We start from the raw sequence: 22,075 nt of genomic DNA, 5'->3' as shown, positions 1-22,075 counted from the left end.
TCCAGAAAACATGAAAAAATAAAACAATATTTATGGGTAGATACACACCCTTCAAGCGAATAAGTTCAACACACAAAGGTTGCTACAATTCAGGAGAGTGATTACGCCCCGAGGAATTAATTTAAAAGCTGTTTGCTGTTCAGCACGATAAGGGATGTTGGAAGCACATTAACACGATTTTCGTCCACACAATGTGTTACCCTTGTTATTTCGTTCTCGGTAGTTACCCGGGCTAACGTCGCGTGAAATCGACGCCTTCGTGTAAAACGTTCTGCAACTTTACAACGGGACCGAAGGCGTCCATAGCATCCTGTCGCTTATAAAACCGGACACGACAAAACGTTTATCGTTTCCGATGTACGGGACCTTTCATATTTGTAAAACAATTTACTCTTTGGTTTTATGCGGAAACATGATATTATCCGAAAACTATTTTAGCTTTTTCTACCTTTCTATTTTAACCGCTTGCTGTATAACGCCGAGCGAGGTTCGTCATGAAAATTTACTGCATGCCTACAGTGGATCCAAAAAGTATCTAACACGTTATACACCAGGCCGCATAGTAGTGCCAAATGGCCAAAAAGCGGCAAAAAATCTGTAAAAACGAAACTACCCAACGAATTTGTTTGAAAATTTGTGGAGAGATTGCCACAGGTACAACGCTTATTTGGAAAAAAAATTTTGTAAAAAGTTGTTAACATTAAGTAATACGGGCTAATCGAAAATCTCTGTTTTCTGCCAATTTTTTATTTATGGAAGCATACAACAAATCCTTTAATAGATTTTGGTCTGGAACTAATCGTTTTGGCAAGGTGTAATATTGATCTAACTTTGTGCAAAAAATCATGAGACCCTTCGAGACCCTTTCGCCACAATTTAAGTTTAAATATCAACTTTCAGAATTTCCAAGAGTGAATCGTGCGGAAGTTACGATTATTTGATGTTCCAGGAGAAATTTTTTAGGAATATTTCTAAATAGTAAAGAAAAATGTGAAGTGCATATGATTTATTAATTTTTTATGTACAAAAAAATATTTAATAACAATTTTTTTTATCTTACATAAATTATTTTTATAGCGTTCAATGGAGCACTACCAAAAAATACCTGTTGCATTTGTGCGACAGTGGTCCAGTGAACGAAAACTTTGTTTATTTAACATAAATAATTGTTATTAAATATTTTTTTAGATGTACGAATGTCACATTTTTTTATTACCTGATATGTATCCCATAAAAATTTCACCTGAAACATCAAATAATCGTGACTTCAGCGCGATTCATTCTTGGATACTCCGAAAGTTGATATTTAAACTTAAATTGTGGCGAAAGCATCTCGATGTATCTCATGAAATTTTGCACAAAGCTAGATCAATATTATAACTTGCCAAAACGATTAGTTCCAGATCGAAGCTATTCAAAGGATTTTTTGTATTCCTCCATAAATAAAAAATGAGCGTAACGCAAAGGGGCTTCAGGTTAGTCCATATTACTTAATGTTAAACAACTTTTTTTGGAAATTTTTTTATGCCAGTTAATAGTTGAAACCATTTGGAATAGCTCATATGATTTGTAGACCCCTAAGTATTCAATTATAGACGGAGTAATTACATAACTATCGCAGTGAAAACTGATGAATTCCCAGGAGCGAGGAAATGGTTATTTACCATGCGTATATCTCCGTAAAAAATTTTTTTTTCAAAAATCTGACTTTGGCACATCATGCACGCACTATTAGGCTATTCAAAAATAATTTTATTTTTATAAAAATCGAAAATTTATAAAATGGATTTTTTGCCGCCTTGGCACCACTGCGCGCCGCACAGTGCGGACAAAAGGCACTTCTCGTAGTTTGGTTATTGCACTCGAGTGGTGACTCTGAAGCACCACTAGAAATTGTTGTGGCATTATTTCAAAGAAATTACAAAAAATATTACAAAATATTTGTAACATTACAAAATTTTCATTCAATAGATAACTAAACATTTAAATATCATATGTGTAAATCGGATCAGTTTCGTATGAATAAAATGAAAATATTCTAAGACGGAAGAAAATTTTGTTTTAGAATGAAAATAACGCCGAGTGCAAAGGGTTAATGTATATATAGAGGAAATTTTTTACAGACAATTATATTTTCCAATATAGTTAATAATTTTAACAAAAAAAATAATTTTTGGAAAAAAAAATTTATTATTAAAAATTAACAAATTTATTTTTAAAAACTGACAAGTTTAGAACAAAATTAATAATAAATGAACCATATGTAAAATTAACAATAATAAACTTAAACAAATTACAATACCAGTGAATAAAATGAATAAACTTAACAAAACGCTATTCGCTATCCGAGTCATTATCAATACTTTGATTGAGACCCAAAATCATCGACTCTTGTGATCTTGCACATTTCGATCTATCCTTACATTCTTATTACTTTTTCAATAGTTATAAAACATATATTAAAAACAAATTAAAAATACATAAAAATGATTGGTATATAATTATTGCAAAATTATATTATGCATAAAAATGATGATTATATGATTATTATTAACAACTTCCATCCTAATACGCCCTAATCCATCCTAATAATTACATCCTAATAAATGTATTTCATATCGTGATATACACGAATATTGAACTTTTCCAGTAAATTCCCCACTGTAACTGTGGCGAACAAATGGCAAAATTTTTTACAACCAAATTTGTTTACAAATGTATACTTATTGTTAATTGTTCACAGAAAATGAAATTTAACAATATAACTAATACATTTAAAAAGAAAATAACAAATTTTTCACGATAGATCTGTAGGGACTAGAGAAAGTTGGAAAACTGCTGAACACGATTTATGGTATACGTGACTAGACAAAGCTATTTTTCTTATAGTTTAGTTTCAGACCCTAGCATGATTTAGTTCGAGTTAGTCGCGGTCTCAATAGCTGCACACGGGTACCATAAATCGTGGAGTGCCGAAGGACCTTCGACAAGAGGGCAGCGGTCGTCCGCGACCGGAAGAGCCCCACGTGCGTAAGGTCTGGAGGACACCAGCATTATTTCGAAAAGATTTCTCCCTTCCACAAAGGACAGAGAGAAGTATAAGTAGACAGGGCGATGCAAACCTAGAGTCAGTCAGTCAGTCATTAGCTACCAGTTTAGACGTCACTCTGCCAGTTGTCCGTTCTGAAATAAATCCTTCACAACAAATATCCGTGTTCATTGAACAAGACTCCCGACGTGATCACAAGTTTTGTTGTGAGTGATTATTCTTTCTTGGGAAAGCGTGTTAACGTGAAGTACAACACTACCATTCACAATGGACGGGAACACACACGAAGACTGAAACATTGGCTCAGGAAGTCAATCGTGTTGGAATCAGAGTGCCGAAATTTTGGCCTGAACAGTCAGAACTTTGGTTTAACCAGCTGGAAGCACAATTCCTTCTGAATAGCATAACTACGGATTCAACGAAGTTTTATTATATCATGTCGCAGTTGGAACCAAAATACGCGATTGAGGCACAGGACATCCTCAAGAATCCACCAACGACCGACAAATATGGAACGCTGAAACGCGAGTTAATAATTCGACTGTCAGCATCGCAGAGCCAGCGGATACGGCAGCTCCTCGAGCAAGAAGAAATGGGCGACAGAACGCCTTCACAGTTCCTCCGGCATATGCGCAATTTGGCGGGTGCAACAGTGAATGAAGACTTCTTGCGAATTTTGTGGGCGAGTAGACTTCCGAATTTGACTCGCGCGATCGTTACGGCACACGCTGATCTCCAGTTGAATAAACTGGCAGAAATTGCCGATGAAATCCACGAAGGGACGAGTCGACCGAGTGTCGCGAGTGTTGTGCCGGAAAGTGCGATGGACGTGTTGTTGAAAAGACTCGAAGCTATGGAACTCCGAGTAGCTGAGTTATCGAAATCACGAGGACGATCCCCCAAAAGAGGATATCGCCCGCGGTCTCGATCTCGAAATAGTGCAAGGCGTCCAAGGTCATCTTCCGGGGCAAGGTTTTGCTGGTACCATTACCGGTTCGGGAGCAAGTGCTGGCCGGAAAAGTGCAGGCCCCCTTGCAACTACAGTTCGGGGAACGACGACACACGCCACTGAACGCGGCTATCGGCGACGGGAGTAAAACAAGCCGCCTTTTCATCGTCGATCGTGCAACTAGAGACGAATTTTTAGCGGACACGGGCTCGGATCTGTGCGCATATCCGCGTACGCGAGTGAAAGACCGAGTTTCAAAGACAACGTATTGTTATAATTAGGTATAAGGATATGGCAGTGGATGTGAATGTACAACAACGTAGTCTTACTTTTAAGTATGTTTATAGTAGGAAGGTCCTAGAGCGACTGACTAGGTCAACGCGTGTGCGCTGTTCAGACGCGTGTCAGTATTATGTTTATAATTGTACAGATGTCGTTAGACAGGTATTACATTGATCTCTACCTTATCGATAGCTTACGGTTACAAGTATATATGTGTATATATAACACTTCCTCTTAACTGTAAGTTCCTGTGATTATTACAGAAGAAAGACTTGTTACCTTTTTTCTTCTTTTAACAACAATACTTATCCTAAACTATACTTATATTAACAACGGTTATATCGTACATACTAGATTATTTTTACATTGTTCGAATTTTACATTACTTAGCGGTTTTGTTAGTAAGTCTGCAAGTTGCTTGTTAGTAGGACAATATTCTAGGTTTATCGTACCATCATTATACTTTTCATTAATAAAATGAAATCGGACGTCTATGTGTTTACTTCTTTTATGTATTATACCGTTTTTAATTAAACTTAACGCGTTCTGATTGTCAATGAGTAATTTGGCTTTTACCTTTTTATTAATTAACGTTTCTAATACACCCTTCAGATATATTAGTTCTCTACAGCATTCAGCTGCTGCTATATATTCAGATTCCGTTGTAGACAGAGCAACGATAGATTGCTTGCGTGAACACCAACTAATTGGACCATTTCCATATAGTATGACATAGCCCGTTGTGGTTTTTCTAGTTGCTGTGTCTTTGGTAGCCTCCACGAATGAACAAGAACATATAGAACACCTGCGTCAGTTATTTGCTCGTCTGGATAAGTATGGAATAATAACGAATCCAGCTAAATGCGTTTTTGCGAAAACCGAAGTTAAATTTCTAGGATATACCGTAGATGGACAAGGTACGAGCCCATTGAGAGAAAAGGTTCAGGCCATATTAGATTTTCCAAAACCTCACCAGATAAAACAATTACGTAGATTCTCAGGAATGATTAATTTTTATCGCCGTTTTATATCTAACGCAGCCGAGTTACAGTCACCTATAAATCAATTATTAAAAGGAGCGAAATTAAAAGGAGATGCTCCCCTAAATTGATCCAAAGAAAAGCCGCGTTGAGTAACGCAACTCTTCTAGCGCATCCTGTAAACGGTTCAAGCCTTTCGCTCATGGTCGACGCCTCTGATTACGCGTTGGGTGCAACGTTACAGCAACGCGAAAGAGATTTGTGGAGACCTATGGCCTTCTTTACAAAATCCTTGACGAGTGCACAACGAAAATACAGCGCATATGACCGCGAATTGCTTGCGATCTATTCGGCGATTAAAAGATTCCGCCACGTGTTAGAAGGCCTTTCATTTACTGTATTCACCGACCACAAACCCATCATTTTCGCATTTAAACAGAAGCTAGAAAAATGTACTGCTCGTCAGTTTCGTTATTTAGATTTCATAGCACAATTCACAACCGATACCAAACATGTTAAAGGGGTAGAAATCGAAGTCGCAGACGCATTGTCGCGAATAGAATCAATTACCGAAGCAGTAGATTACCAAGAATTAGCAAAGTCACAGGAAACTGACGAGGAATTAAAAGAATTCTTAAAATCCGAAGGCAGCGCGTTGCAATTGAAACCGCCTCAGTCTGACATCTGAGACTTTGGTTTATTGCGACGTCGCGACAGGTAGGAGTAGACCTTTTATTACAAAACCATACCGACGCCAAATCTTTGACTCTATTCACGGGTTAGCCCATCCCGGCATTAAGACTACAGTCAAGTTAATAAAAGAGCGTTTTGTATGGCCAGCAATGGACAAAGACTGTCGCGAGTGGGCTAGCGAAAGCGACTAGACCCTTACCAGTTTCGCGAAATTATAGGTATTGTTTGACCTGTATAGACCGTTTTACGCGTTGGCCTGAGGTTTTTCCTTTAGAAAACATAGAGGCCGAAACGGTCGCGCGAGAATTTATGATGGGCTGGGTAGCAAGGTTCGGTACGCCGGTTCTTTGGTTACCTTTTTAAACAATTAAATAATTTATTGGGAACCAAACACCTTAGAACCACAGCCTATCATCCTGCGGCGAATGGTTTAGTCGAACGAATGCATCGACAATTGAAAGGTGCAATAAAGTGTCACGGTGATGAACGTTGGGCAGACGTACTACCAATAGTTTTATTAGGGTTGCGAGCAGCGTTTCGACCGGATTTAGACGCAGCGGTAGCAGAGTTAGTTCATGGCGGAAACCTTCGTTTACCTACGGAATTTTTTGTTAAAACTCCAGAAAACCACAGCGAACCAATAGGATTAATTAGAGATCTTAAAAAGCATTTCGAAAATTTACAACCAGCAGCAGGGTCACGTCATGAAAATAGGAAAATATTTGTATTCAAAGATTTGAAAACAGCATCACACGTGTTCTTGCGTGTCGATGCAGCAAAAAACGCATTGCAAAACCCATATGAAGGTCCGTTCCCAGTAGTCTCTCGTAGCGATAAGACTTTTGTTATTTTTGTTAAAGGTACAAATACAACTGTATCAATCGATAGACTTAAGCCAGCTTACAGTAAGCGAGCCAGCCAGCTTTATAGTAAACGATGTAGTTAAAGATAACTTAAAACCACAGCTTTTACCAGTTAGAAACGAAATTGCGGCAGAGCCGGAATCGTCTACAAATCGGAAGTTAGCAGTAACTTTAGTAATAAGTAGGTTAAGATGTAAATAGTAGGTTAATGGGCGATGGAAACCTAGAGTCATTCAGTCAGTCATTAGCTACCAGGCTAGACGTCACTCTGCCAGTTGTCCGTTCTGAAATAAATCCTTCACAACAAATATCCGTGTTCATTGAACAAGACCCACACCACAGATCCTAAAGGAAAGGACACTTCTAGGCTAGGTCGCTTCTTTAGATATGCTCACTTCTTAAAAAGTTTATAAAATTGGGAGTCGCAAAAAGTGGCAGACAACAAAACTATGAAATTCTTAAACTATAATAAGTAATGTATCCGAATATGCATAAATCTCAGGACATATTTTGCCGTTTTTGTTTTATGTTAATTTGAAGTTTTATATGCAATTAACAAATAAAACCACCGTTGAAAATTTGTACAAAAAATAAATCTACTTTATTAAATGTATAAAGAATGCATATTCCTTGGTAAGCACTTTCCATTACACAGAATTATTATTGCACACTCATTTACAGTTAATATAATATTTTTCGATTTTTGGCACTTTAGAGAGTGCCTCCACGGCCAAATTTTTTTTACAAAAATCTAAATTTGGTTACTAATGCATATGTAATGGTAATTAGTCACAAAAAATTAAATTTAACATTCACATTAATAAATTGAAAAAAGAAACACAATTTTTATGCATAAAAAAATTGTTAAATGATTTTTAAATGAATAATAATATGAATTTCCTGCTAATATGCAGTTCTGCCAAAGGAAATTTTCATACACCGTTAAATAAACATGTAGTGAGATGTGACGACTTGTCCGCACTGTGCGCCGGTCCGTACGGAAAGTCTAGCGCCGGTCCCTAGGGACCGGCATGGCGTTTAACGTGTTAAGCATAAAATTTCTGATTCTCGACTCGAGAATCTCGAGAACCCGACGATTTTTTTTCACTGTTTTATGGAAGAATAACGAGGACCAAGTGCGGTGGTGCAAACCCCTCATGGTGTACCTTATGTCGTTGTGGAGTTACCTGTACACTTTTCATTTAGACTTTAATAAAACGACTAAAAAAAATCGCTCATCAAGTTTTTTTGTATCGTTGTAAAGGGGAAACTTCGATCTTCAAATCGACGGAAGATTCATTCACGACAAAAATTTTTCAATGTTGATAGAGACGCTTCGATTGGAAAGATTTTCTAGAGAATACATGTCTTCAGTTTTCCACCTATCGTGCGAAATTATCCTCGACAAAGATTAATGATGGTTGATAACAACACAAGTCTGAAGCTTTAAAATGAGACCAGAATTAATGCTATTTGTTCTAACGAAGACGTCACTGTTTAAACATCGACAATTTCTCGAGACTGGAAAATTTAGTGTTCGAATACTTTTTGATACAAAATTCAAAGTTTCTATTACGAAGATGTACCCATCGAAAGAAACTTGTCTTTCAGGAAATTGTTAGCGAAAAAAATCCAATCATCGAAGTTGCAAAAGATGACCTAAAGCAAGGGCTTAATATTTTATTCTTATAATTTACACGGTTTACGATTAAATATTGCTATTGGTCCAAACTCAAATTTAAAAATCTTTCTTTTTATTTTTTTTTTTTAACACTTTCCCTGCCACGTTGGTGATATATGAGGGACACTATTTTTTGACATATTTCAAAATTAATTTTGACATCGAATAATGTTGATTAGTGATTTCTTTTGGAATTGTTATCCAAAAATATTTCCTTCACATACAGCACAGTCATCGAAAAACATACTAAATAGGCTTCTGAAGCTGTTCATTACATCAAGAAGTTCCGAAATCTTTCTTAAATAGTAATATCAAATTAAATGATTAGATTATAGTAATCAGTGGTTCGACGATTCATGATTGAAATTGGTGCTAAAATTGAATAATTTACTAACATAAATCCTTAGGTTAATTATAACTAAATTCTATTAACCGAGTTATAGGTTTTTAAAGAGTATTAATTAATTACCGATAGGTAATGTGTCAATAAAATATAATTTTCTATGTAAGAACAGCTTTTAAACATAATCTTACATTTATCATTCCAAGGTGTGTCGTATCCGTCAACTCGAGGAAGCTGAAAATAACCGGAATTCTTCGAGCTATGGAATCTTAACCGAGACTGACCCTTAGACCGCAAACTAACCACGGCTTAATTAATAATTATTCGGTCCCGAGACTTTCATTCCTGTAATAGCAGCAACGAACGAAAGATAGCTAGCACTCGGCAGCCATTTTATTATTACTAGGGGCTAGTTATTGCCGCCTCACCTGCATCCCAACGGCCGTCGAAGGTAGCAAATGATCGACGACGCCATAACTATTGATTAAAGCTGTAAAAACGGAATCGCTACGGACAATAATTCCAATCCATTCACAGTAACATCGTCGTTAGACGGTTCATTGCTATCGGCTTATTTATTGCTGAATCGTGGCAATTTTAACATACCATGAACTATCTAAATTTATTGCTTATTGTTACGACGAATCTTTTTTATGAGGTCCCGATAGCGAAGCGTTTCACACTTTCTAGTGTCGAGACCGGCTCACATTATCCTCACTCATCGGATTTTTACATTTTGTGAGAACGTATTATTAATTTGGTGTTTGAATATAACGATCGCTATTCGTAGTTATTAACGTAAGTTGTTTATTTTATATGGTTCAGTAAAGAAGTTCGTTCGAAAATTTCTGTTGAAAGCATTTTTATAATTTCGGTAATTGTGAAACAAACAAATTAGTAACCAGTCTGTTGCGGCGTCGATGCCGGTAAGGAAGTTATCTAGCGTAATTAACGCACTGTCGGCCTGACTAATTGTAAGTGGCTCTCCCGCGACATTTCGTCCTAGGACAGGGAGTTCTAACTTGTTCCCCTCCCAAAAATTGCAAGGTCCCCACTATTAGTCAAACCTCTTCCCACTTGTACGTATGCACAGCCGTAGAGTTATTGGGGTGGCTGTAGCGGCACGGTAACAGGGACGAAGTTTTATGCACTACTACACAGTATACGATAACTCAGCCGGTACTGGAGTATGCACGGCAGAGATGAAACGCATCGGAAACTTGGGGAATAGCGCGGTAGAAGGGAAAATTAGAGTGGAGAAACAAGTCTTGATCTAGCGGCACTGTTACTACATAACGATGAAGTCTAAGAATGGGGGTAGTACCTAAGCTCGCGAACCACGCGTTAGAACTCCATATCGTAGGGTATCGTGACACGTCACCAACTCTTTGCTTGCATACCTACGTTTTACATAGCTGTACCGGCGAGCATGAGAAGGACCTCCTTCTTCTTTTTCGCTCTTTTTCGCCGTGTTTGACGGCAACAGTTCTGGTTTCCTTCCGTGTTTCAATACACGTGTTTCAAGAGTAAATCTGTTTCTTTCGTTTGGTGTATGTAAACCCTTTCCCAGCACCTAAACTCTAAACTCAGAGCTGTTCAATATGCCTATTATTGGGCAAGGGCGCCCGCCGTTGTCCCTGGGCACAGCTACAGGCAAAGTCACATATTACTCTGATCATCAGAGAGGGGGTACATTGTACTCCCGTCGATTTTCTCGACCTGGCGACAGTGTTGGGGACTGACTCGCCGAGCAAGCGAAGCAGAGAAGCAGCCACATCTGTTCCGCGAACCTTCGTTGAGCAGGCCTGCATTAGGAGATAGCAGTGATTTCGACAGTGGGGTACAGAGGAATCTGCGAGGCCCCACTCTTGATTCCAGGTGGCGGACCCCATTCTTTCGTTTAGGCTCTAGCGGGAACGGTCGACATAGGCGCTCAGCGCCACCACATCGCTCTGTTCCAGTCACACTCAATACATGCTTTGCTGTCTTCGTCAAGCGATTCGGCCAATAGCGGAAGACGTGTACCGCGAAGTAGGGATATCATGTGGTACCTACGAGTTTCTCGCTGCCATCTCCTAATGGCCGCATAGTACATCTACACTCCGCAGAAGTTTGATGTGGGGAAGCCAGGAGTAGGGAGAGGAGTCGTCTGTGGCCCGTGGGCCGCAAGTTGCCCAGGTCTGCTCCAATCCATCGAACTCTAATTTCCCTAGTGCGCGACACAGTCATTTTGGCTGGTTCTAGCGTTAAAATAAAGCTACAATCGATTAACTGTGAGACCCACGAATTAATATGTGTACCTAATACAAGGAGATAATTATTAACTAATTATTCTGATTGTTCTGTCTGTGTTATTCTTATGTTAGGATTCTAGTTAACTTAGTGTTCGCGCAGCGTGAATATTATAATTAGGTAAAAGCAGAACACGTTAAGGACACTAGGAAAGGAAATGTCGCGGGTTTTCTCCTCGTTGAAGACAGATCGCTCTTTGCATTAAGAAATAGAGAGAGAGAGAGAGTCATGGGCAATTTGAATGATTCATGAGTGCACACGTCACAGATTCGCAAAAAATTGGTTTTCCATTTACAGCGATAGACCTGCGATTTTCATGTAGGGCTTGTCAATGGTTCTCAGCTGCTCGTTGTAAACCTGTAGCCACGCGGTAAAGGGGAGCGAAGTTTCGCTCGAAGAGATGCCTTCATGATTTATGGAAGATGCGTCAGAGTACCTACCGCGTCGGAATTATTGGTCAGGCCCTGATACGTCTTCGTCGTGGTTGTCGTCCTGATTGTAAGACGGTAGTATCTCGCCACGTCAAACAGTCTCCCCGGTCATTTGTCCGTTTGTGATCTGGTTGCTACACTGATGCACGAACCGTGTTCATTTTCACGCGCGCTTCGCAACATTTTTATTGGCTCTCGAGACCATCAAACGCTTGTAAATGAAACATCCTTGATACGTGGCGGCTTTAACCCATTAACCCGCACACAGGCTGACAAAAGAATATTTAAAATTAGAATCTCTGCAGATGGTTGTTAATAACTTTAGCGCAAAATGGTTTTCCAAATCTGGATAACATTCATCTAACTCTTTCTACTAAACAGAAAATATGTTTTATAAAATTAATAAATAAAGCAATAGTTCTGAACATCATTTATGCAATTGTAAGAATGCTCCGTCGTTCGAGGGTTAAAAATCAACAATTATTTGGTGGAAATTAAATACTGTTTTTGCTTAATCGAGTGCTATTGTTTATCTGGGAAGGTGGCTTATAAAAGTTTTCTTACGCATAACAGTACATTTTTATATACATTCGGAGGCTATAGAGTTCTATAAAGAACACGGAACATGCCAGACAGCTTTACTGATTTATGCGTGGTCGCTTCCTCTAGTCTGGAGTCTAGACTGGTTGCCCGTGGGCTATATAAAAGTTTCTATATCTTTAGTGAATCTTTCTTCCAAAGTACGGTCGTCTTAATCCCTTCGAGCAACAACACAGGTAACATAGGTTTCTCGCCATGGAACTGCTTAATTTGTGACCGTAGGAAAAGTGGAAGTAATTTTAGAGTTTACGACTATTTTATCTTTTAATGGGATTGAACCGCCTAGGTTGACCACTTTATTTCGTTGTTTCTTTTTACAGCTTCTTCTTGTGAGAAAATAAGACTTTGTTTGAAATTAATCAGAATGTAGACAAATTCGAATTTTAAAGACAACCGTATATTATTCACTGAATGGTCTTCATTTATTTTAACAATGTGCAATTTAAAAATCGAAGATAATGCATGCAACATTTCTGTACATTACATATTGTAGTTTAACTTTTTAACCGTATTCGCTATCACTTGTTAAAAATTGTTCACTTTCTTCTTAATTCAACAAATAATTCTTTCACTATATTGTACTACAATTGTTAGTATAAACAAAAGTGAATTTGCGTTGAGTATGACAACGTTTGTCTTATATCAATGTTATTTGTTCTACGTCTCTCCAAATGTTCTTGATTGAAAAATCTCTCAGTTCATAGGTTAAGTAAGTATAACATTGTATGACCCATAATAAAATTTTTATCAACCAATGTTAAAGAGAAAGCATAATTAATTATTCTTTAGTAAATAGTGATACATTCTTGGTTAACACACGCTCAATGCGTATTAAAACATTTCAAATTAAGAAACAGGTTCGTTAGTATTAGCGATATTAGCAAAAATAAAAGACGAAAAGAAGCCAGTGAAATATAAAGAATACTTTTGAAAATTAAGAAATTATTTCAATGTGAAAGTTATGTTACTTTGTGATCTTAATTACTTTAAAATTTTAAATTAATTTAACCATAGCTTTATTTAATTATACTTAAGCATACAATTGTAACATTAACGTGTATTTAATTATAACTTTAATGTTATACAATAGAAGGATTCATTTTGAATATCTGCGAAAATAGAAAATTTTATTTGTTTATTTCAGACTGGCGTTACACCTTTGCAGAAGGCAGCCTCGGAAGGTCATTTAGAGGTAGTTGAATTATTGTTGAAGTACAATGCAAACGTCGCACGCCAAGACACAGTGGTGAGTAAATATTAATTTTCATTTAAGTGAGTAATTTGCTACCTGCTTACTTAGTACTACCTTCCGTTACACGATAATTGTATGATCAACCATTCACTTGCTTAAGTGTACTTCGTCAATCGTTTTGTGTTAAACAAACTTTAGAAACACTAAAAACTTTTATTAATGAACTTTTATTAATGAAACAACGAAGAAAATAGTACTGGATCTTACTTTGTCAATCGTTCTTAGACTAAAGAAAAATATGAACATACAGTCGATTGACACAAATTTTCATAAAATAACTGAGCAAATTTGAAAAATTAAACAATTTAAAAATGTGTAAATATTAAGTAGATCAACATACTTCATTAAAACTAACAATACATAAATTATTGTGCATACAACACCGAACAAAAACTTAAAAATAAAACGTAAGGGGAAATAGCATGTAAATGAGAATATTTCAAAATACAATGAAAGTATATCAATATAGACATTAAATTTGTTAGATTATATATAATATGAAGGAAGGATTGGATTCCTTCAAGCTTCAATACGTGTGCGATGAAGCACATATTTGTGACTTCAATGCTTGGTGAACTGTATCGCAGGGATTTCAATGCATAGCAAAGCGCGACACAGTGTTTCAAAGCTTCCTAGACACTTTATATACATATGCATAATTATCGTATAATTATATGTAAGCATACATTAATAGTGTAATACAATTGTACAATTTTTTTAAATAAGGAGAAGAAACTTAGTGGATTCATTTTTATAAACGAATCATTAAAAATCGTTTTAGTTGAGTCTAGATTGTAGTTTTCGTCATATTAAAATAAAGTAACGAATCCTAGCTTGACCTGCTTAATCCAGGAACCCCGTCTGCCATTTTTTATATATTAGAACTGTATGAATAAAATTCCAACACACCAAGCAAAAAAAAAAACCAACAAATCAATGCATAGTATCACATTTCCACAAAATATTCATGAAAAGAATGTCAAGCAGTACCTAGAGAACAGAAATTCATAAATAATCAAAACAATATTTGCTTAATGTCAGTAGTTTCGGATTTTCTACATATGACACATACGGCGAACTAGTAATTTATACGTTTCAATGTCATAATAAAAACTATCACCTACTCTATCATTTTAGTATTGTACAGGGTGTTTCAAAATTATATGTCGCGACCACTATAGCGTGATTCTGTGCCTCTGGGTAGGTGGAGATCTGTTAAAGAAGTGGACTGAAAAATTGAAAAGAACAAAAGTTTCAAAAGAACTATAGGTTTCAAGTCAACCGTTCTATTAAGAAACAACTTTCAAGTTTCGTAAACTAATTGATTCCATATGTCTACAGGGTGCCCCAAAATGGTATAAACGTGGAGAGGATGATTCTACATGTGAAAATAAGTCGAGAATATACAATAAATTTTTTTCATTTGACGCGTCGTCGTTTTCGAAAAAATTGACTTTAAAAATCCGCCAAGTTCGCGTGCCAAGCGTTCATAAGAAGTAGAACTAGTAGGTCATGAATAGACGCATCAGCATTTTCAAACTCAAATTTCTCGGAAAGGAGACGAATGAAAAAAAATTGATCTATATTTTCTCATGTAGAATCATCCCCTCCACGTTTATACCATCTTGCGACAACCTGTAGACATATAGAATAAAATAGTTTGCGAAACTTTAAAGTCGAAATCTAAGAGAACGATTGACTTAAGACCCATGATTCCTTTGAGACTTTTGTTCATCGAGATGAGTACTATAAAAAGCAATAATAACAAATTTTGACCTTGAGATACAAGGTCAAGGTCAATTTTGCGGTCCACTTCTTTAACAGATCTCCACCGATCCAGAGGTGCAGAATCGCGCTATAGTGGTCATGAGATACAGTTTTGAAACACCCTGTACGATAGTAATATACATAAACTCATTAAGCAAGCAGCCCCTGGTCTCTCCTACTCATTACCGGTGGCATCTATGTAGCTATTACTATTTCGATACTGCGCTCACCCGTCAATTTGGCTGCGATTACAGCGAGCTCAAATGGGATACGATACGAAGAGAAGCGGCGTGTCGGATTCAGAAGGTTCGGCGGCAGAAAAACATAACTCACACGTCAGAAACGCATAAACTCGTTTTTCTTCTCGGCCGCACAAGCAACTTTACGCGGGAATATACTTATGTACATTGATACGCGTATCTTCGTAATAAGAGCCCGCAGCACGCAGCACGCGGTCCACGGAAAGAGAAAAAGAAGAAAAAAACAAGAGACTGAGAAGAGGGTGTGTGGGAAGGGGAACAGGAGAAATCGCTACCAGGAATGAGCGAAGACGACGGCAATAATTTCACGTTCTTTTATAAGGAACAATTTACGAGAATTTTTGCACGGTCGCATTGGCACCGGTCTTTTATCACTTTCTCGATGCCTGATCCCTGGGGGCTTGGGATTTTATTCGTTGCAGCAGCAGCAGCGTAGCGTGGCGCTTACGCGCGTTTCGCAGTGTCCTACGTTTCTGTGGTTGTTAGCAAGAACACGACACTTGACATAAATTGGAGACCTGCGGACCGTTCGCTTGATACACGCGAGTATAGACGGGAAACGAGAGCAGTTATAAACGAACGGTAGCGTAATATATTAAGAAATCGAAGGGTTTTACCTGCACTTTTACCCGAAAATTTCAATTGTCTTATTAGTGTCACAGATAACATACACATACACTTTATTCTTTTATCAACATCAGCATCCATTTTTAGTGTCATCCATTTCGTTCAGAGATAAGAGTAAATAACGAATGACGTTGAAAAGACCTTAGGCGAACATTATCAGAACAGTTTTTGGTAGAGGGAGGGGTGGTAATGTGCCCACCCCCCAGTTTTATATTTCTTCCTAAAATCTGATAAATAACTTAAATTCATTGGATTTTAACTTAACATGTAGCTAAACTAACAAAATCACATGTGATAAAAGGTGAAAGTAAAAGAAAAATGATTTTATTGAATTTAATATGTAGAAAGTAAGTCATTTTTGGACCTCTTACAAAAATCGGAGTAATACGACCCCCCTAACAGAAATCGAACAAAATCATTGTTTTTGGTAACATTTCGACATCAAGAGGAAATAGGTAAAACAAATTGTTTCTTTTTCCATGCAAAAATCGCACGCATATACTTCTTTCTGGCACGATATACGCTCACTATGTGCCCATTAATTACACATGAGGCACTGATCCATATTCCTCTACGTTGGCCGATTGAACAACATTTTCCACGAAATGTGCACATGTATTATTAAAATATAAATTATTTAATTCATCATACACATTATTAAATTTGGGAATTTAATATTCCAAGAAGAATGATTTTTTCAAAAAAGTTTATACGCAGCTTTATAGATCTCAAGAAACGGTATAATTTTTATTTGAACCATTTTTGGATATCATTTGTTGTTTACAGAAAGAAAGGGCAGTTCGGTTTAAAAGGATTGATACCTATTCCTCTACATTGTATTTTTTATTAACAATGTTCAGTATTATTCATACGTTCAGAGGTAAGAAAAAGTATTGAATGATGTTAAAAAGAAATAATTATTAGACGAACAGTGTTAAAATATGATTGAAACAAGCTTTTGATCTGTTTGACAGTTCTAGTGTTAAATAGGAAAGTGTATAAAATTAATTTGACTATCTTTAAGGAAATTGCAGGTGGCATATGTATGGTGACAGTGGCGAACGTGTTTAAAAAAGGAGTTTGAATTCGCTTTATAGGTAATAGTCGAAGAGAAAACTTTTGATACAACTTAATCAAATAAAGTTAGACTTATTCAATTAAATGAAATTGAGATAACTTAATTCATCTCGGAAAACTTTATATAGTTAGAATGTACCTTTTAAATTCGTTGAAATATGATTTTTAATATCACACATCGACTTCCCATAGCAATTGTCACTCGCTCATAAACTGCAATCACGCTCGTGTTTCGAATGCAGCACGATAATTGTTAAAGAACAGATTGTAGCCGCTTGTTCGATCGGCGGGCGACTATGCGTCTCGTTAATATCATATGCAAATGGAATGCACAGTCTACCATCGGTTGGTTTCGTCTCGAATAAACGTTACACGAACTGCGCGGAACACATAGTTGCTCTTTCATTGGCAATTATCTTGTTCAAGGCGACGACGACGATGACGCCGTCGAGATCCAGAGGTCAGAGAATATATACCGATCGATATTCCCGCTATCATTATATCGTAAAATACTTAATGGCTATCCATTACCGATATTGTATCACGTTTACTCAGGTTCGCGTTAAGGAACACATTCGACGATCGCTCTCGGTCTCCCCGAGGACACTGTCCGCTCCATTTTGATGCGGCAATTTCGCGAAGGGACACCGCATACGCGAAATAAACGACACGAAAATCACGGTAGGCGTGTATGCCTTACGTCTTAATGAATACCCGGGCGATTGATCTTAAAACTCGCCGCGATTCCAGCGATCAACTGCGAAACACGGTCTGATGTTTTCTTAAATGGTATTTATAATATCGTCAGAAGATGTTACCCGAAACGATCAGTTTTTAGACAACGAAAAAAAAAGAACGTAATTTGATGTAACCGTTTCGCGTGGAACGATTTACGAAAAAAACGAAAAAATTATCTGGAATTGAAATCGAATATAAAATACGCATAACTTCGCGAATATGTTGTACCTATTAACATTTTGCAACTTAATAAGTTGCAGAATAACTTCCCTTTAATTAATAGCCTCGACGAAAATGGTTAAATCATGATTAACTCAAAATGTATAGTTTATTTACGGTCGGGATCGACGTTTAAAATTTATGAAGGAATTTTAACAAGAAATCATTGATTTATAAAAAGCTATTAAATTATCGTTCGTCAGTAACGTATTTAGTATATGAATGTATCATATGCTCCGTATGTATGTGTATTACATATATTCATTCTTTAACCCCTTGCTGTATAATAACGAGTCAAACTCGTGACGAACACTTGAAATGTAATCTGCTAAGTATGAATGTTATGTCTTTCGTTGAAGACGAAATAAAATTCAATTATTTTGTAATCATAAATCAATAAAAACAAATTTTCTTTTCTCATCAGTGAAATTATTAATGACAAAGAAGTTGTAATTACTATAACCATGAAGAAAATGGTACACGAAGGAGTTAAAATGATCCTGTAAGTCTTATAAGGGGAATTGAAATTTGTTTTATTATATGCTCAGGTAGTAAGTGTTACATAAACGTAACGAAACGTTAATTCCTTTTTGCAGTGATAAGAAAGTGTGCAGGATATTCAGTCATAGAAGATTTGAAAAATATTAATATCCAGCGTTCTTGTGTGTGACAGCAATATTTTGGATTCCTTCTATTAATTTAGTTATCAGTAGACTGCAGGTCTTCAATAGGTGGAAAATAATATGACAATATTTTTAAATTCGGCTAATCGTTTTATTGCTTTCTGTTCCTTCTATTCATTTCTGTCATAAATGCATTAAATCTGCAGTCTAGTTATCTGTATTATGCTCTTCTGTTTTTATGATGATAGCATAATGTATTCATAATAGCTCCTTCATTTCTTTAGATTAAAATTCTAATCTTATTAAGTTTTTTACTTATTATCACATCTAATGTAATCGAATAAATTATGCGAAGAAAATATTCAAAGTACTATTCGCCATTTTAGTAATAAAATATAAAAACAACCACTACGAAGGAAACAATTATTTCAATTCTGAAAAATTCTCTAGTTCAAAGAGTCATATCCCCGTAATGATACACACATTTCAAATACTATTGAATCCCAAAGTAAGTATGAGCGCCATACCGACCACCATAAATAGAAAATTGTGTTGTAGAAAGGAAATGTGAGAAATGTGTGAATTCCCAGCCATCGAATATTTTACGGGAAGAGGTTGCAAATCGTTTTAGAATCGATTAATTGGCGTCGCGCAGGGAACGAAACATTTTCGATTGATTATTATCACGCCTGTAATGTTACCTCGTATCGGGCGAATCGTTTAATGAGCATCGGACACGTATTTACGTTGGTAGGAGCGGCAAGATGACGGAACGTAATGCATGGTATTAACTGGCTGAAAATATTTATCCCCTTTCCCCTACCTCCAGTTTCGCGGAATTCGCGAGAACACGCACAAGATGAATCGGTTATTTCAGGAAACGCTTGCTGCAAGAAAACGAGGAATTTATTATTTTATGTAGTAGATGCGTGCACGATCGAGCTTTCGGATTCCTTAGCAAGGTTGCGTAAACGTGCTCGTAAAAGAAATAGAACGTAGAAATTCCCATGCGATCAAACTCAAGATATGAAATTTCAAACTTGATTGTTTTTCAGTACTTTTAAAAATTCCTAAATGCCTTGATCATGCAGTAATAACGAAAAGCAATTATATGGCATTTTGCTTTTCAATTTTGGAAAAGTTCTATGTTTAAAAAATCCTAGTTATTATTTAGGTTAGTCTACTTCATTCTACTGAATTATTTATCGTCTTCCTTGTTTTGAACAATCCTTTTATTGATTCTTTTATAACAATACTTCCAATAAAAGTAACATGAACTTATAAATGATACAACAAATTTTTATCGAAACTTATTTTTAGGAATTTTGTTATTCATGTGTTCCATATGATGTTTCCGGTTAGGATATTTGTACCAACGATTTAGTAACATGCATATTTATAGAAAAAAATGTAGGATACGTTCTTGAATTTATGTATATTTTCATACGTTTTGTCTGTAGTATCTATGGAACGCAAATTCTTAAAATATTCTACTGAAATATTTTTATCTTAATTTATAAAGAATATAAATGTGCAGTAGTTATTTAACAAAACGTATACTTAATCTGCAGTTTTCGAAAAGTGAACAGATGGAATTTTCCATACATTACATATTTTTACACGTGTCTGCACAATAATTTGTGGAATCTAGGATATTCATAGTAGCCAGGATATAAATGACTTGCCACGCACAATTTATGTCTTTCGATTTCTTTTTTATATAACTGCCTGTCATAGTACATAATATTAACTGCTAACAAAGAAAATAATAGAATTCCAAACCTTTTCAAACGTTTATTAATTTTCAATATGTTAGTTATAAAAATTTCCCAATCAATATTATTACAGAATAGGTTTATCCCCCATTTCTATGCATGGATACAAAAATGTTCTTTCCACAAAAAAGTTTTTCTTCAGAATCGCACTGCATTGACTTTGGGTTCATATGCAACATATACTTCTGCAATCTCCTATTAGGTTGTGGAATATGAAATTTCTGATTTTAAAATGCGAATGTTATGAAGTGCTTTTATCAAGATAAATTATAATAATCTATAGGTTCATTATGCTATGTCATTTAGACATCAAATTACACTTTTGATTAAAGATTATTTCAATGTCAATCAATATGATTGTCGTATTTTCTTTTTAAATTAGCAGAAAAATTAAAATATTGACGATAGCATTATGTGATGCTTGGTTCAAACGTGGTAGTAAAGGAACGCACTAGTCTGAAAGACTAAACACTTCAATTTTTAGCTTACTCTGAACAATAAACTTTGTTTAATACTAATCTTACCACGGTCAAAATGACCGGATTTATATTTTACAACTATTGATACTATAAAAATTCATTTATGGAAAATAGCGGAATAAATTTCCTTGTCCAAGCATTTATTATATTGAAAATTACAGACAATCTCAATAGATTTAGGGTTGCCATTTTTATAAGGTAACGTTTACCAGATACTGTTAATGCTTGGTGGGTTTAGTGTTAAAAGGAAGTTATGCTTGTTGAACATTACTGTTAAAAATCGGACGTTTCATATGCAGCAATCTAATGGCACAATTGCTTGTAGGAAAAAAGCATGATATCGAAGCATATCCACATTACTGGATTCCCCCTTTCGGTATAATGGATAAAAAAAAATTTGGAAAAGTTAATGGATAAAAAAAATTTGGAAAAGTTCAAATTTCAGGAAAATACTGTAGTCTCTCCGTAAATGCCGTATCGTCGGATCTGCCAAGCGGCAGTTCTAGTAGAGGTGATACATTCTTTGCAGTGTGCCGAACGTATCGAAGGATAGCGATTGAAAAAGAACGAATTGAGGGGGCTATACAGTTGCCCTCAACAATTGCTTTGTTTATATTTGTTTATCTTCTTTTTTTATACGACTGGTCGAAACAATTCTGGACTTGTGTCGTCAGCCCTGTACTAAATATGTTATTCGTTTCTTTTAAGTCGAAAGAAAATTCTATTCTGTTATAATCCACATTTCAGGATTAAACTAAATGTAGATATAGACTAAACATTCGTTAATTCGTCTTTCAGGAAATTCTTAAAGGCAGAACAATTTTAATTACTGTAACCGGGAAAAAATTGTATGGCGTGGGATTGAAGTTGAAATCTCCGGAGCGTAAAAAAAATCAAATCGTTCGATGCGAGACTCGAAAGTAATAATCGTACAAGAAATTTCTTCATCCGTGCGCGCTGCGAGGATTTGAACAACATTCAAACGTAGAATCTCGCGCAACGGGGAGTCTTCAACCCTCTTCCTCGAGCTTATCCCGTTTGTCGTTGGCAATACGTTCTCTCGATGTTATCCAGAGGAGTGACGGCTCGATATCG

General features: G+C 36.2%; 1 protein-coding gene across 2 annotated transcripts in view; it reads left to right on the top strand.

Moving 5' to 3' along the window:
• Dgo (ankyrin repeat domain containing protein 6 diego) overlaps positions 1 to 22,075 on the top strand; it is a 344,229-nt gene that overhangs the window by 205,813 nt on the left and 116,341 nt on the right. For both annotated transcript variants that reach the window (XM_076804452.1, XM_076804448.1), the window contains exon 4: positions 13,308 to 13,409. In XM_076804452.1, coding sequence (XP_076660567.1) covers positions 13,308 to 13,409 — 102 coding nt within the window. The remainder of the gene's footprint in view (positions 1 to 13,307; positions 13,410 to 22,075) is intronic.

This window comes from Halictus rubicundus, chromosome 2 (assembly GCF_050948215.1).
Source record: "Halictus rubicundus isolate RS-2024b chromosome 2, iyHalRubi1_principal, whole genome shotgun sequence".
Classification (NCBI taxonomy): Eukaryota; Metazoa; Arthropoda; class Insecta; order Hymenoptera; family Halictidae; genus Halictus; species Halictus rubicundus.
The sequence above is the reverse complement of the archived record's forward strand: the minus strand, read 5'-3'. Positions and strand labels throughout refer to the sequence as shown.